The sequence below is a fragment of the Zalophus californianus genome, chromosome X, assembly GCF_009762305.2.
Source record: "Zalophus californianus isolate mZalCal1 chromosome X, mZalCal1.pri.v2, whole genome shotgun sequence".
NCBI lineage: Eukaryota > Metazoa > Chordata > Mammalia > Carnivora > Otariidae > Zalophus > Zalophus californianus.
In genome coordinates this window covers 86,240,162-86,253,943 of record NC_045612.1, presented here as the reverse complement: position 1 = coordinate 86,253,943, position 13,782 = coordinate 86,240,162, and the positions used below count along the sequence as shown (strand labels likewise).

The 13,782-nt window shown below is 39.6% G+C and overlaps 1 protein-coding gene across 1 annotated transcript in view; it reads right to left on the bottom strand.

Annotated features, from left to right (window-relative positions):
* DGKK (diacylglycerol kinase kappa) overlaps nt 1-13,782 on the bottom strand; it is a 148,380-nt gene that overhangs the window by 39,399 nt on the left and 95,199 nt on the right. Inside the window, exons 8-12 of the mRNA XM_027608850.2 lie at nt 10,010-10,112; nt 4,616-4,799; nt 3,786-3,894; nt 2,890-3,029; nt 1,923-2,004 (exon numbers count right to left, since the gene is read on the bottom strand). Coding sequence (XP_027464651.2) covers nt 1,923-2,004; nt 2,890-3,029; nt 3,786-3,894; nt 4,616-4,799; nt 10,010-10,112 — 618 coding nt within the window. The remainder of the gene's footprint in view (nt 1-1,922; nt 2,005-2,889; nt 3,030-3,785; nt 3,895-4,615; nt 4,800-10,009; nt 10,113-13,782) is intronic.

The following is a 13,782-nucleotide window of genomic DNA, read 5'->3' as shown; positions in this document are numbered from 1 at the left end:
CATAATTACAGTCGAAGAATTCTTGTTGAGGAGCCCCATAGATAATCTTAGATCTATAGTCATTCTAAAAATAAGAGATATATATTGCTTGCTCTCATTTAAATGATTCTCAAAAACTCATGAAGGTAACTTTTTCTTCCATATTTCAAATGAACAAACAATCTCGTATTGCCTAGCTAGTAAATAATAGATCTGGGATTTGAACCCACATCTTTCCAATGCCAGAGTGTTACCTCTTATTATAATAATATAAGTAATAATAATAGCATTCACTATATAGTACTTACTATGTACCAGGCTCTGTTCTAAGCTATATATATAAGTATTTTCTTATGTAGTCCTTATAATAACTCCATTTCACAGAACAGCAAACTGAGGCACAGGAAAGGGGTAGCTGATAAGTGGCAGAGCCAGGATTTGATTCCAGGTAGTCTGCCTCTTGAGTCTGTATTTTTTTTTCTAGGCTTCTTGCCCAATGTGGGGCTTGAACTTATGACCCTGAGATTGAGAGTCACATGCTCTACTAACTGAGCCAGCCAGGTGCCCGAGTCTGTATTCTTAACTACAGCTTCTACTCCTCCCTCTCCCATCACCTCCTACATTCAAACGTCTATCAAGTCCTGATGATTCTATCCCTCCCATATGTCTTAAATATGCCCACATCTCCTTATCCTTGTTACCACTTCACCAGTCCAAATCATCATCATTTTTTGCCTAGACAATTGCATCTCTTCTCTTTTCTCCTTGCCTCTAGTCTTTATTCTTTCAATTGTTTTTCCATGTATCATGAAACTCTTCTGCTTAAAACACTTCTATTAGATAGCAGAATACTATTAGATAGCAGAATGGATAGATGCACAGATATGTGATAAAGCCATGAAATGTTAATGGTAGACTCTACCATTATATATATATATATGTTTGCATGCTTATTGGTATTATATATCTCAAACTTTAATATAATGCCTAATAATATGTACTGTGATATACATATAGTAGATGGCCAATAAAATATCATTTATATTGAAATAAGCCTTTTTATGTCTTTGAGAGTTACATCCTGTAGGCTAGAGTCTTAACTAATTCTACTATTGAATTCAAGAAGCTAGTATATTTGAAAATTCTCATAATAATATACGAAAAAAATCCTTCTATAAGTCTCATTAGGATAAAAGCCCAAACTTCCTACCATGGATTAATGGTTTCTTTCCTGGCCTGGCCCCTGATTGCTTTTCCAGCCTCATCTTTAGTCATTCTCCCTGCCTTTCTCCTCCCTGACCCCTAATGCCTTAGCCATTAATAAATGTATGTGAATATTCCATTCCATTCTGTGAATATTCTATGCTCTGTCTTGCCTTTGGAACAACACGCACTATTCAGTCTGTCTGGAACAGGCCTCCTCTTTCTTGCTATCCTGATTGACTCCCTCTGGTCCTTCAATCTTTTCTGAAATGGCTCTTCTGAGAAGCTTTTCTTGATTTCCCCCAGACTGGGTTTGGTACACCTGCTGGGTGTTCACACCCCTCTCTACTTCCTTATATACTAACACTCATACTATTTTATTAAAACTATTGTTTCTATTACTAGACTATGAACTCCATGACAACATGAACTGTGTCATTCTTTGTTACCCACTAGTACATAAGAACAGCTCCCAGAACAGTATCTCACACATAGTAGGGAATCCATAAATATTTTCCGTACATATTTTGAATGAATGAATAAGTAAATGGTTGAATGAATTATATCCCCAATGCCTAACACAATTCTTAGTAAAAGCTGCTGATTGGCCTGTCTCCAGTCCTCAGTGATCTCATCCTTATTGAGCCCATGGACAATACAAAAGCTTCTCTCTGGGTTTTGCCTATTATTTCACTGTGTAATAAAGATGTTGGCCTGAATTACAGCTGGGCAGTAGTTACCTCAAATCGGGGTACATCCATTTCAACCTGTCCTCTTAGCAATGGGGTTTGTCTGGGAGTCTCACGGATCATCACACTCCATCTGAAATGAAGGTCAAAGACAGATATTTAGGGCTCTGTTTCATCACAGGCTGTCATCAATGCTTCACATGTCAAGGAAAAGGTCAAAATGTTTATGTGGTGGGGGAAGATGAGTTGTAGTGATGTCCACACTATCTCAGGTCACCTGATCTCAAGATATACTGCAATTGGGGCCTCTGCCTCATGACTTCTCGAGGCCAGTGTGATGGAAAGAATTCCATCATAGGGTCAGAGGGCAGTGCTTTTCAACCAGAGAGTTAACTATCAAGATTACCTCAAGTGCTTTTATAAAATACATATACCAGGGCCCTACCCAAGATGGACTGAAGAAGAGTCTTTGTGGTGGGCTCAGCTTGGTACCTTGAAAAAGCTTCCCAGAATATTCTTATGGGCAGCCATGAATCAAATACTATGACCCAGCATTGACCCTATCTCTTCTTCTCAGGAGATAGGATGGCAATACTCATTCTTCTCTAGAGCAAAGACAGTCTAGGCCAATTGTTTCTGAACCGTAATTTTTTTTTAGTTTCTTTGAAAAACTGATGAAGCTATAGAATAGTTTCTATACTATTCTAGAATAGAACAGAAAGATAGGATCACTTCCAAGAAAAAAAATGTGCTTATATAGATAATTAGCTACGCAGATTGAAGGCAGTTTACAGAACCCTTTAAATTTACCTGAGGGGCTCCTGCTTTAGGATCTTTTAAGTGTGAAGAGGGGCTTTAGTGATGTCTAAAGGATACATGGTAGACCCTGACTTCTTAATAGACAAGGCCCCCCCAAAACTGCCCTGCACTGAAGCCAGAAAGGAATGAGATGATGTAATTGAGAGTAACCGATATGGGACTGGAATAAGCACAACGACCTGATCTTTCAGCCACTCACCTGTCTAGAATCCTCACACTAGCCTGCTCCACTCTGTTGAGGATGGTCACAGGTGACTTGTTTTTGTTCCAGAACGCACCCCAGCCTAGGACACGGGCCAGATCATTGCCAGTTCCAAGTGGGATGACTGCCAACTGACACTGCAAGAACAAAACCAGGCACAATTTTCAGTCAGTCCTACCAAGATCCACCCATAAAAGAACCCAGAAGGTGCTCCTTGGGAAAGATAGTGGTCTCAAAGTCAGTGGCAATAAGAGACTTCTGATTTTAGGAAGTGTAGTAGGAAGATATCTGATGCTGAGTGAACTTTTTCTTAAAAAGTTTGGCCCCATTCTCGACAATGCAGAACCTACTCAGTACAGGGAAAGGTTGGAATATGCCAATATTTATAGATAGCTTATGAAAGAGAAGTATAGCCACAAATTTCTATCAAGGCTTGGCCGAGGAGATAAGGTACCTTGGGAGACAAAGCTACTAGAGTCAGAAGAGCAGGGAGCTATCTAGGGAGAGAGGGGAAAGTGAGAGGAAAGTTTTGGCTACTTTTGTGACTCAGGCAAGAAAATCAGTAGCCTCAGGAGGGGAAGGAAATTGGGGGCTGAATGCGGCCTGAAGCCGCTTCTGTTTTGCTTGCTCTCCTTCCCTTCAAATCTTTACTCTGGGGCCTGGGGAATAAAGCGCTGCTCATTCTTTCTACTAACTCCCTCATTTCTCTTTCCCACAGGAAATTGTTTAGGTGAGGAAGCTTAGATTGGGAATCTGTCAGGTTGACTATGAAACCAGTGGAAAACATGTGTGATATAGGTAAGGAGAGTGAAGACCGGGGACTTTTTGGGACGAGCTGCTTCATACCCCCAGTCTCTCTAGCAATGGCTGAACTGAGTCAGCTAGGAACTCACCCTTTCATGTAATCCAAAGGCATCAATCAGAGATAAGACCCAGCTCACGCTGCCATCTCCACCACAAACCACAATGCGAAAACGAGCAAAATTCTTGAACATGCATAGCCTGAAAGAAAGAGAGGAAGGGGAGTCATTTCATGAACTGCTAGGTTTTACAACTCTTTTCTATACTGTGCCAGGAGCTAAGGACTACTGCTTCTGCATCCTGCTAACAGGCTACCTGTCTTCTTTCACTTAGCTCCTATCTCTCTGTGTACCTAATATCACAGGCAATGCTCCCATAAGCAATCGTGGAGATGAGGCCTTGCTTCATCCCACACTCTTCTATGCCTACCCTTGCTCTAGAAGCTACTAGTAACCTAGCTAAACCCACTTGCTGAGGCCCAAGAAGAATGCCTTGCACAGTGGCCAGTGGCTTCACAGAAACCAGAGCTGAACAGCCAGATGGTCCATAAGTAAAACAGGTCTATAGTGGAGATATATCTATTTGGCCCCAGGAAAGAGTGAGGGACAGGAAAGGTGAACAGCAATGCCCATTTGCCTCTTCCTCTGAGGTCAGGAGACATAGACTTCTTCCAACCAGGAAATGTGGAACAAATCTGAGAGCATGGCATGGGCTTGAAGGGATTTCTGGAAGAGGGCTAAAAATCCTCCAACAAGCCAAACCCCAAATACTCTGAAGTTATGTGTCTGCGTCCTGACTTGAGAAAATATATCTTTCCTGCCCAGGTACTAGAACTGATTCCAGGAAACCTATCCTAGTCTAGAATGTATAGCGTGAAGTGTCCCTTCTATATACCCAACTATATCCTTTGGCCCATGCTTACCCGGCTTCAGGTCCACCCTTCGACAGGTCAAAAACTTGAGAGGGGTTAAGGTATTGTTTGAATTTTCGGAGGAAGACGATCCCTTGGTGATCGCCACTTTTGGAGTTGATGAAGATGAGAAGGGGACATGAACAGGCTGATGACCAATCGAGGTTCCAGAAGTCTGAAGATACTACTAATTGGCCTGATACATGCACACAATAAAAAGAAAAGGAGAAAAAAGAAAAGGGCCATTGAGATGGAAATAAGACACAACTTGACATTATATTTTGCAAAGACTTTTTAAAAACAGCTTTATTGAGGTATAATTGATAAACAAAGAACTACACATATTTAATATATACAGTTTAATGAGTTTAGATATATGCAAACACCCATGATACAATCACCACAAGTAAGGCAAAAAGACATAACCAACAACTCTCAGAGTTTCCTTATGCTCCAGTCTCCTGAGACTGAGAAGTAGAGGGGAATTCAGAACACAACCCAAAGGGGCTTTCATTTAATGTCTGCCCAACTGTTGCCAGGCAAACATTTGCTGAGCAATTACTACATACCAATCATCATGCTAGATACTGCTAGGGGTATAGCCCCTGCCCCCAAGCTGGGGGAACAGACTCATACACAGTAGTATGTTGGAACACAAAGATTAAGGAAATTGGTGCCACAACGAAGGATTAATAAAACACTGGTGGGGAACTGAAGAAGGAGAGGATTGATCGCCCAAGAGGAGGATCAGAATACCAATTAGTTCTCTCTTTGCCTGGGATAGCTCAGTTCTCACAGTGAGAATGTGCCAGGTAAGGAGAGAGGAGGAGGGAAAGGCTGTCTTTTAGTCAGGAGCTAATGACAGAACATATCAATGTGGGAAGAAGGTGGGAGATTTAATCACTCCTCCAAGGCTCTGGCAGAGCAATCCCAGTTATCACACCAACTTTCAGGGGAAACAAGACTATAGGGAAATTGTCTGAACAAGAGAAAGGCTTTTAATAATTCCTAACTCTGAAGTTCCCTATAGGGAAGTGGAGTTACAGCAGTCTAAATTGCCAATGCCTGCCCGCTCATGCTGAGTCTTAGAGCTTGTTGGCAGGGAGACAGGCAGTGAGCAATGGCCCCCTAGGAGACGGTAGACAAATCATGAGCCCCTAAACTTTTGTGACTTGCCAGGAATACCCCAGCAAAAGAAATGCAAAGGGCAAAAGGCATGTGGTCCACTCCCGAATGGTGCGGGGCATAGGGAGGGAGGTGGGTTGAGTTGTCCCATTTTTTGTATCCTGGAAGAATACTGCTGACATGAGCAGATTTCATAGCTGTTTTGCCTGGAAAAACCTAAAGCAGGCTTCCTCTATGGGCCAATTCCTACTCACTAGCCAGTAGACCTTGAAGGCATCCTTAGCCAGTTAGGCAGTCAGGCACCAAATTTTCAGAGCTTGCTAGGACTCACAGCTATAAGGGGAGTCTGCTATGTCCCTTCAGTAGCATAGCTTGGAAGTAGTTATTCTCCCTGAACACAATATCCAAAGGTAGTACCCTTTTCGACATTTGTTTTACAAAAGGTAATATGTTGACACAATGGTAGTTAAGACATTCATTCATTCAACAACTGTGTATTGAGGGCATTCTCTGTGCTTGTCCTTCTTATGTTCTGAGAATACAGTGGTGGGCAAGATAGAAATAGTTTCTGCTCTTGTGGAACATATATTCTAATGGCGGGAGGCACAACATAACAAAGAAATATAGAAAATAAATAGACAGATCTATTCCAGGGCCTCTGGCAGGGGGAGTCCTTGCTTCTAAGCATAGCTCACAGTTCCACTAGATGTTGGCAGAAAACTGTTTCCATAAATCCTTTCACTGGAGTACATATCCAAAGTCACATGATCACCTGGAGGGTGTTAGCAAAATGTTGCTGAATAAGGAAAGGAAGCACAGAGCAGAATCAGCTTCTCAAACAAAGGAGAGGTAAGCCTGAAGCCAGGCCATAAGTTGGGGCCTACATTGTTGGTTGGATGAGGAGCAAGCACATAAAACAATACTACCTTTTTTAGGGGTGCCTAAGATGGCTTAGTCGGTTAAGTGTCTGACTCTTGATTTTGGCTCAGGTCATGATCTCCAGGTTGTGAGATCGGGCTCCGTGCTGGGCATGGAGCCTACTTAAGATTCTCTCTCTCTCCCTCTCCCTCTGTGCCTCCCTCACACCCACAACCCCTCACCCATGTGTGTGCACATGCACTCCCTCTCTAAAAGAGTAAATAAATAAAATAAAAAAAAAGATACTACCTTTTTTGATGATTTTCTTCATGTATGTTATGACCTGACCCCTAATGTTTTATACCATACTAAACAGTCTCACCCTTATTTTTGAACTGCTTCCTCACATCTTGTCGTTTTATATGGTTCCTGTCATCTCTCTGACCTCATTTCTGCCACTCTTCCCCTCACTCACTCCACAACAGTCATGCTGTTCTGTTCAGTGGTCCTCAGACACTCCAGGGAGTCTTCCTTCTCTGGGTCCTAGTATTTATTCCTTCTTCTGCCCCCAAAACTCTTCCCCCCGATATCTGCATTGCTCACTTTTTTACTTCATTCAAGTCTCATCTCAAATGTCACCTCCCCAGAGAAGCTGTCTCTGACCACCTGGTTTAAAATAACACCCCCTTTAGTCTCCATCCTGTTTCCCTGACTTCTTTTTCTTCATATCTATGCCCAGTGATTTTTTAACACGATGGGTTAGTCCCTTTCTGGAGATGAGGCAACAGTGGTACTGAGACCACCTACTGTGAGCTTTCTGGGACTCCGTTTCCTTACAAAATGGGCCATTCAAAAAATTAACTTGTTTTCCAGTGTTGAGATGAAAATGAGCTAGGTTTTACATTGATGAGAAAAGGAAATATAAATTGTTTCTTAAAGGTGAAAAGATGACCAAACTCATTCATAAATAAGAAAGATACTAATTAAAACCAGGCCATGGTACCACTTTTTTCTTATCCAGAAGATTGGCAAAAATAAAAAAAATAGATGATACACTTGATTGAGGAAGTCACGGAAACTATGAACTCTCACTGAGGGTGGAAGTGCAAAGTGACACAAGCCCCATGGGGGGCAATTTGACAGCATCTATGAAAAATCACAAATTCCTATACATTATGAGCCAGTAATTACACTTCTGGGAATTTTTCCTATAGATGTATATGTAAAATGACCTGTATGAGATTGTCAATTGCAGCATTGTTGTAAAAATGAGAGACCGAAAACTACCAAATTAGAGAACTGGTCAAATAAATTATGGTATATATTCATATAATGGGGTAACTGTAGCTGTAAAAAGGAATGAGGAGGAAATCTTTTGTTGATACAAAAAGATCTCCAAAATATACTGTGAAGGAAAAAAAAAAGCAAGTTTCAGAGGAATGTGTATAGTGTTAAAAAGGGAAGGGATAAAAATATATGTTTATATTCACTAGTATATACAGGAAGAAATACTGGAAGCTATTCAATAAACTAGTGGCAGTGACCAACTTTTTGTGAGTGGGGATGGGATGGGGCTATGGGAGATTGAGAAGATTAAGAGAAAGGATATAAGTTTTTTTTTACTAAACATGTACATATGTGTTTCTATTTAAAAAAATTTGAACCATGTGAATATATTAACTAGTTCAGAATTAAGAAATAGGAAAAATAATTATGCTAATGTTATCTATAAATTAAATAGCCATGAGGTTGTAGCTGAAATCATTTGTAGATCCATTTGGCAGCTTGGAGCATGGGCTGCCTTCTGCAGTGTACTTCTACAACAGAATGCAGCTGTGTGCTACAGCTGGTTGCCCTTCAGATTTATTCACTAACCTACAGCAAACATCTTAACTTCTCTGGGTGTTCATTTCTCCATATGTACAAAAACATCATGTTGCAATGATTAATAAAATAATCCAGGATTCTGAGATAAAATATCTCAGAAACTGAGATAAGGAGAAAATTCTATAATTAAGACAACTTAAATTTCAGTGTCAAACCTAATTTGGTCACAGATGGGAAGACAAGAGGAAGCAGCACTGGCAGAAAGCTATTCCTAGGAGAAGACAAGGGCAGCCCCATCCAGCATTTCCCCCAAGTTAGAGAATGTCTGAATTTGAGCAAGGCCAAGTTTGTGAAGGGAATCTTGTGAACAAGGTGAAAAAATTGTGTGGCATCATGAGCTGGAATGTAGCAATGTTAGGCAGATTCATAACCAGGTAAGTGTGCCCACAAAGTTGCCTTTGATTAGGCTGATGTTAATTGTAAGGGAGTGTCCCGTACTATTTAATAATTTTAATCAACAATTCAAATGAAAACATAGAAGGCTGGCTTCTCAACTCTGAAGTACTCAAAGCTGGAGGGAGAGCTATTGGATGACAGAATCAAGATTGAAAAATGACCTCAAAGGGCACATGGGTCAAAGTCAACAAGATGAAAAGGGTATAAATGTGAAGCTTGGATTGTAGGCCCAAGGACATAAATTGTACCAGAATAGGACAATAGGAACTTGGTTTGGCAGCATCAAGTGTGAAAAGGGCTTAGAGGATTAGTCAATTTTAAACTCCAGATGACTCAACAGCCTGAAAGAGCCTTTCAAGAAAAATCTCACGCTTCTTTGAGCTGCATTAATACAACCACAGTGTCGCAAAACAGGGAGTCTATAGTCTCTCTCAAATTTGTTCAGTTCATACCACAGAAGGATGTTAAATTAGCATAAGGATGGCTTACTGATCCCCTTCCTGTATTTTAAAACCATCTTTAACAAATGTTAGTTCATCTAACCCTCATAGTGCACCCAAGTACAACTGTTACTGAAAAAAAGTCTCTCAGGAGTGAGATTCAATTGGGTCAAGATTGTAAATGACTAGAAGGAAAGGCTCAAAACTAACTCATGGGGCATTAGATAAATCACTAGTGTTTAGGAATTGATGAAGCATCAGCAGAGCATGCTGGGGCAATAATCATGCTAGTTTCAGATTTGGAGTCAACCTTGGTGTTAGTTTCCATTCTAAAAATAACATGACCTGGGCCTTTATGTAGTTCTTCCTTGCCCACCTGGATGCAAGAAAACTTATTTTATGAATTATCTAGTGTCTGAAAATCATGAAAAAGTCAGAATCAAGTCTGATAATTCAGAAACAATTGAGACAAAGCCTACAGAGAACATGCCCACATACATATGCACCATAAACATCAAGAGTTATTATCCCAAAGGTCTAAAAAGAAACACGAGCTGTCTCTACATATATGCACATTCCTACTCCCCCAAAATGTTTGACTGGTTGAGAATAATAATGTAATTAAAAAATTTCCCCAGTCTTAACACCTTCCCTCCCTCCCCAGTGAAATACATTCTGAGGTTAAAGTTTAGGTACTCACCATCTCCTTTAGGGTCGCTGAGGGCAGTGGGAGGAATGACTGATGTTCGATGACTTCCAAACCAGCATTCCTTGGAAAACCGTCTCCGGCAGTCATCATGCACCTGAAACGACAAGAGAAGAACAGGGAAAAAAAGGAAGAGGGGGAGAAAAGGATACAGTTGATTAGTCTTGAGTTCCAATTCCAAGATTTGAGTCTCCAGTATTAAAATCTCCCTTTCTGAGATTTGGTGCCATACACATTCCCCTGTCTCAAACTGGACACACCCTTTCTAATTTCAGCCTGCATTACCCTGAAGGTGGCCTCTGAACTCTCTTCCTTTCAAAGGTAGCTTTCAGAAGATACCCATCATAGGCATTAAGAAGACAGTAGTCTTAGGGCACAATCTTAGTGGCCTACAGAATAGGGAGCTTACTTGCATTTTAAGTATTAATCCTGTTAATATGCTATTACACTTCAATCCTTACAACAACTCTGTATGGTAGGGAAGAGATTATTAGATTCATTTTAGAAATGAGGATACCAAAGGTCAGAGAGGTGAAGAATCTTGCTCAAGGTCAAATATCTGGGAAGTGGCTGAGCTGAGATTCTGCTGCCTTCCCCACAAGTGGTCATATTTCCCAAATTTCTGATATTTTTAAGTACCACTTCCTAGACAATTACACAGTTCCTAGAGGACATGAACCTGGCTTGATTACACAAAAGCAATTAAAAGAGAGCCAGAGGACAACCAGAGTCTTCTTTTTATTTAATTGAGATATAACTGACATAAAACATTATATCAGTTCCAGGTATACAACATAATGATTTGATATTTGTGGATGTTGCTAAATGATCACCACAATAAGTGTAGTTAATATCTGTCACCATACATAATTACAATTTTTTCTTATGATGAGAAATTTTAAGGTCTATACTCTTAGCAACTTAAAAATAGGCAAAACAGCATTATTAACTAATAATCACCATGCTGTTCATTATATCCTGATGACATATTTATTTTAGAACTGGAAGTTTGTATCTTTTGACCACCTTCACATATTTTGCCCATCTTCCCCCTCCCCATATGCATGAGCTTATTTTTTTAGATTCCATATATATGTGAGATCATATAGTATTTCTCATTCTCTGACTCATTTTATGTATCATAATGCCCTTAAGGTCCATCCACGTTGTTGCAAATGGCAAGATTTCCTTCACTTTTAGGGCTGAATAATATTCCATTGCATATACATCTACCACATTTTCTTTATCTGTTCATCCGTCAATGGACACTTAGGTTGTTTCCATATCTTGACTATTGTAAATGGTGCTGCAGTGAACATGGGGGTGCCCATATGTTTTTGAATTAGTGTTTTCATTTTTTTCAGATAAATACACAGAAGTTGAATTGCTAGGTCAAATGGTAGTTCTATTTTTAATTTTTAAAGCAAACTCTACTGTTTTCAATAGTGGCTGCACCAATTGACATTCCTACCAGTTGTGCACAAGGTTTCCCTTTTCATAACCTCATCAACATTTATTTTTTCTCTTGATAATAGCTATTCTGACAGGTGTGAGGTGATATCTCATTGTGGTTTTGATTTGCATTTCCCTGATGATCAGTGATGTTGAGTACCTTTTCATATACTTGTTGGCTGTCTGTATGTCTTCCTTAGAAAAAGATCTATTAGATCCTCTGCCCATTTTCTAATTGGATTATTTGTTTGTTTGTTTGCTTTTTGCTATTGAGTTGTATGACTTCTTTATATATTTTGGATATTTACCCTTATCATATATATGATTTACAAATATTTTCTCTCATTCAGATTGGTTGTCTTTTCCTTTTGTTGGTGGCTCCTTTGCTGTGCAGAAGCTTTGCATTACTTTTTCCCAAATTTTTATTTAAATTCTAGTTAGTTAAAATATAGTGTAATATTGGTTTCAGGAGTAGAATTTAGTGATTCAACAATTACATATAACACCCACTGCTCGTCGTAACAAGTGCCCACATTAATACCCATCACCCATTTAACCCATCCTCTACCCACCTCCTTCCATCAACCCTCAGTTTGTTCTCTATCATTAAGAGACTCCTATGGTTTGCCTCCCTCTCTTGTTTCTTTTTCCTTACCATATGTTCATCTGTATTGCTTCCTAAATTCCAGATATGAGTGAAATCACATGGTATTTGTCTTTCTCTGACTGACTTATTTCGCTTAGCATAGTACACTATAGCTCCATCCACATCATGGCAAATGACAAGATTCATTCTTTTTGACAGCTGAGTAATATTTCTGTGTGTGTGTGTGTGTGTGTGTGTGTGTGTGTGTGTGTGTGTGTGTGTATAAAACACTTATTCTTTATCCATTCATCAGTCAATGGACACTTGGGCTCTTTCCATAGTTTGGCTATTGTTGACAATGCTGCTATAAACATGGGGGTGCATGTACTCCTTCAAATCTGTACTTTTGTATCCTGTGGGTAAATACCTAGTAGTGCAATTGCTAGGTTGTAGTGTAGTTCTATTTTTAACCTTTTGAGGAACCTCCATACTGTTTTCCAGAGTGGCTGCACCAGTTTGCATTCCCACCAACAATGCAAGAGGGCTCCCCTTTCTCAACATCCTCACCAACACCTATTGTTTCTCGTGTTGTTATTTTTAGCCATTCTGACAGGCATGAGGTGGTATCTCATCATGGTTTGGATTTGTATTTCCCTAATGATGAGTGATGTTGAGCATCTCTTCATGTGTCGGTTAGCCATCTGTATGTCTTCTTTGGAAAAATGTCTATTCATGTTTTCTGCCCATTTCTTAACAGAATTTTTGTTTTCTGGGGTTTGAGTTTAAGATCTTTATACATTTTGGATACTAACCCATTATCAGGTATATCATTTGCAAATATCTTCTCCCATTCTGTAGGCTGTCTTTTAATTATGTTGATTGTTTCCTTCACTGTGCAGAAGCTTTTTATCTTGATGAAGTCCCAATAGTTCATTTTTGCTTTTGTTTCCCGTGGCTCTGGCAGTGTGTCTAGCAAGAAGTTGCTATGGCCAAGGTCAAAAAGTTGCTGCCTGTGTTCTCCTATAGGATTTTGATGGTTTCCTGTCTCACATTTAGGTCTTTCATCCATTTTGATTTTATTTTTGTGTATGGTGTAAGTGATCCCGTTTCATTCTTCTGCATGTTGCTGTCTAGTTTTCCCAACACTATTTATTGAAGAGACTGTTTTCTGTTGGATATTCCTTACTGATATGTCAAAGATTAGTTGATCATATAGTTGTGGGTCCATTTCTGGGTTCTCTATTCTGTTCCCTTGATCCATGTGTCTGTTTTTGGGCCAGTACCATACTCTTTTGATGACTATAGCTTTGTAATAGAGCTTGAAGTTCAGAATCGTGATGCCTCCAGATTTACTTTTCTTTTTCAAGATTGCTTTGGCTATTTGGGGTCTTTTGTGGTTCTGTACAGATTTTAGGATTTGTTCTAGCTCTGTGAAAAATGCTATTGGTATTTTGATAGGGATTGCATTAAATGTGTAGATTGCTTTGGGTAGTATAGACATTTTAACAATGTTCGTTCTTCTAATCCATGAGCATGGAATGTTTTTTCCATGTCTTTGTGTCTTCTTCAGTTACTTTCATAAGTGTTCTATAGTTTTCAGAGTACAGATCTTTTACCTCTTTGGTTAGGTTTATTCCTAGATATCTTACTATTTTTAGTGCAATTATAAATGGGATCAAATCTTTGGTTTCTTTTTTTGCTACTTTGTTATTGGTGTATAGAAATGCAA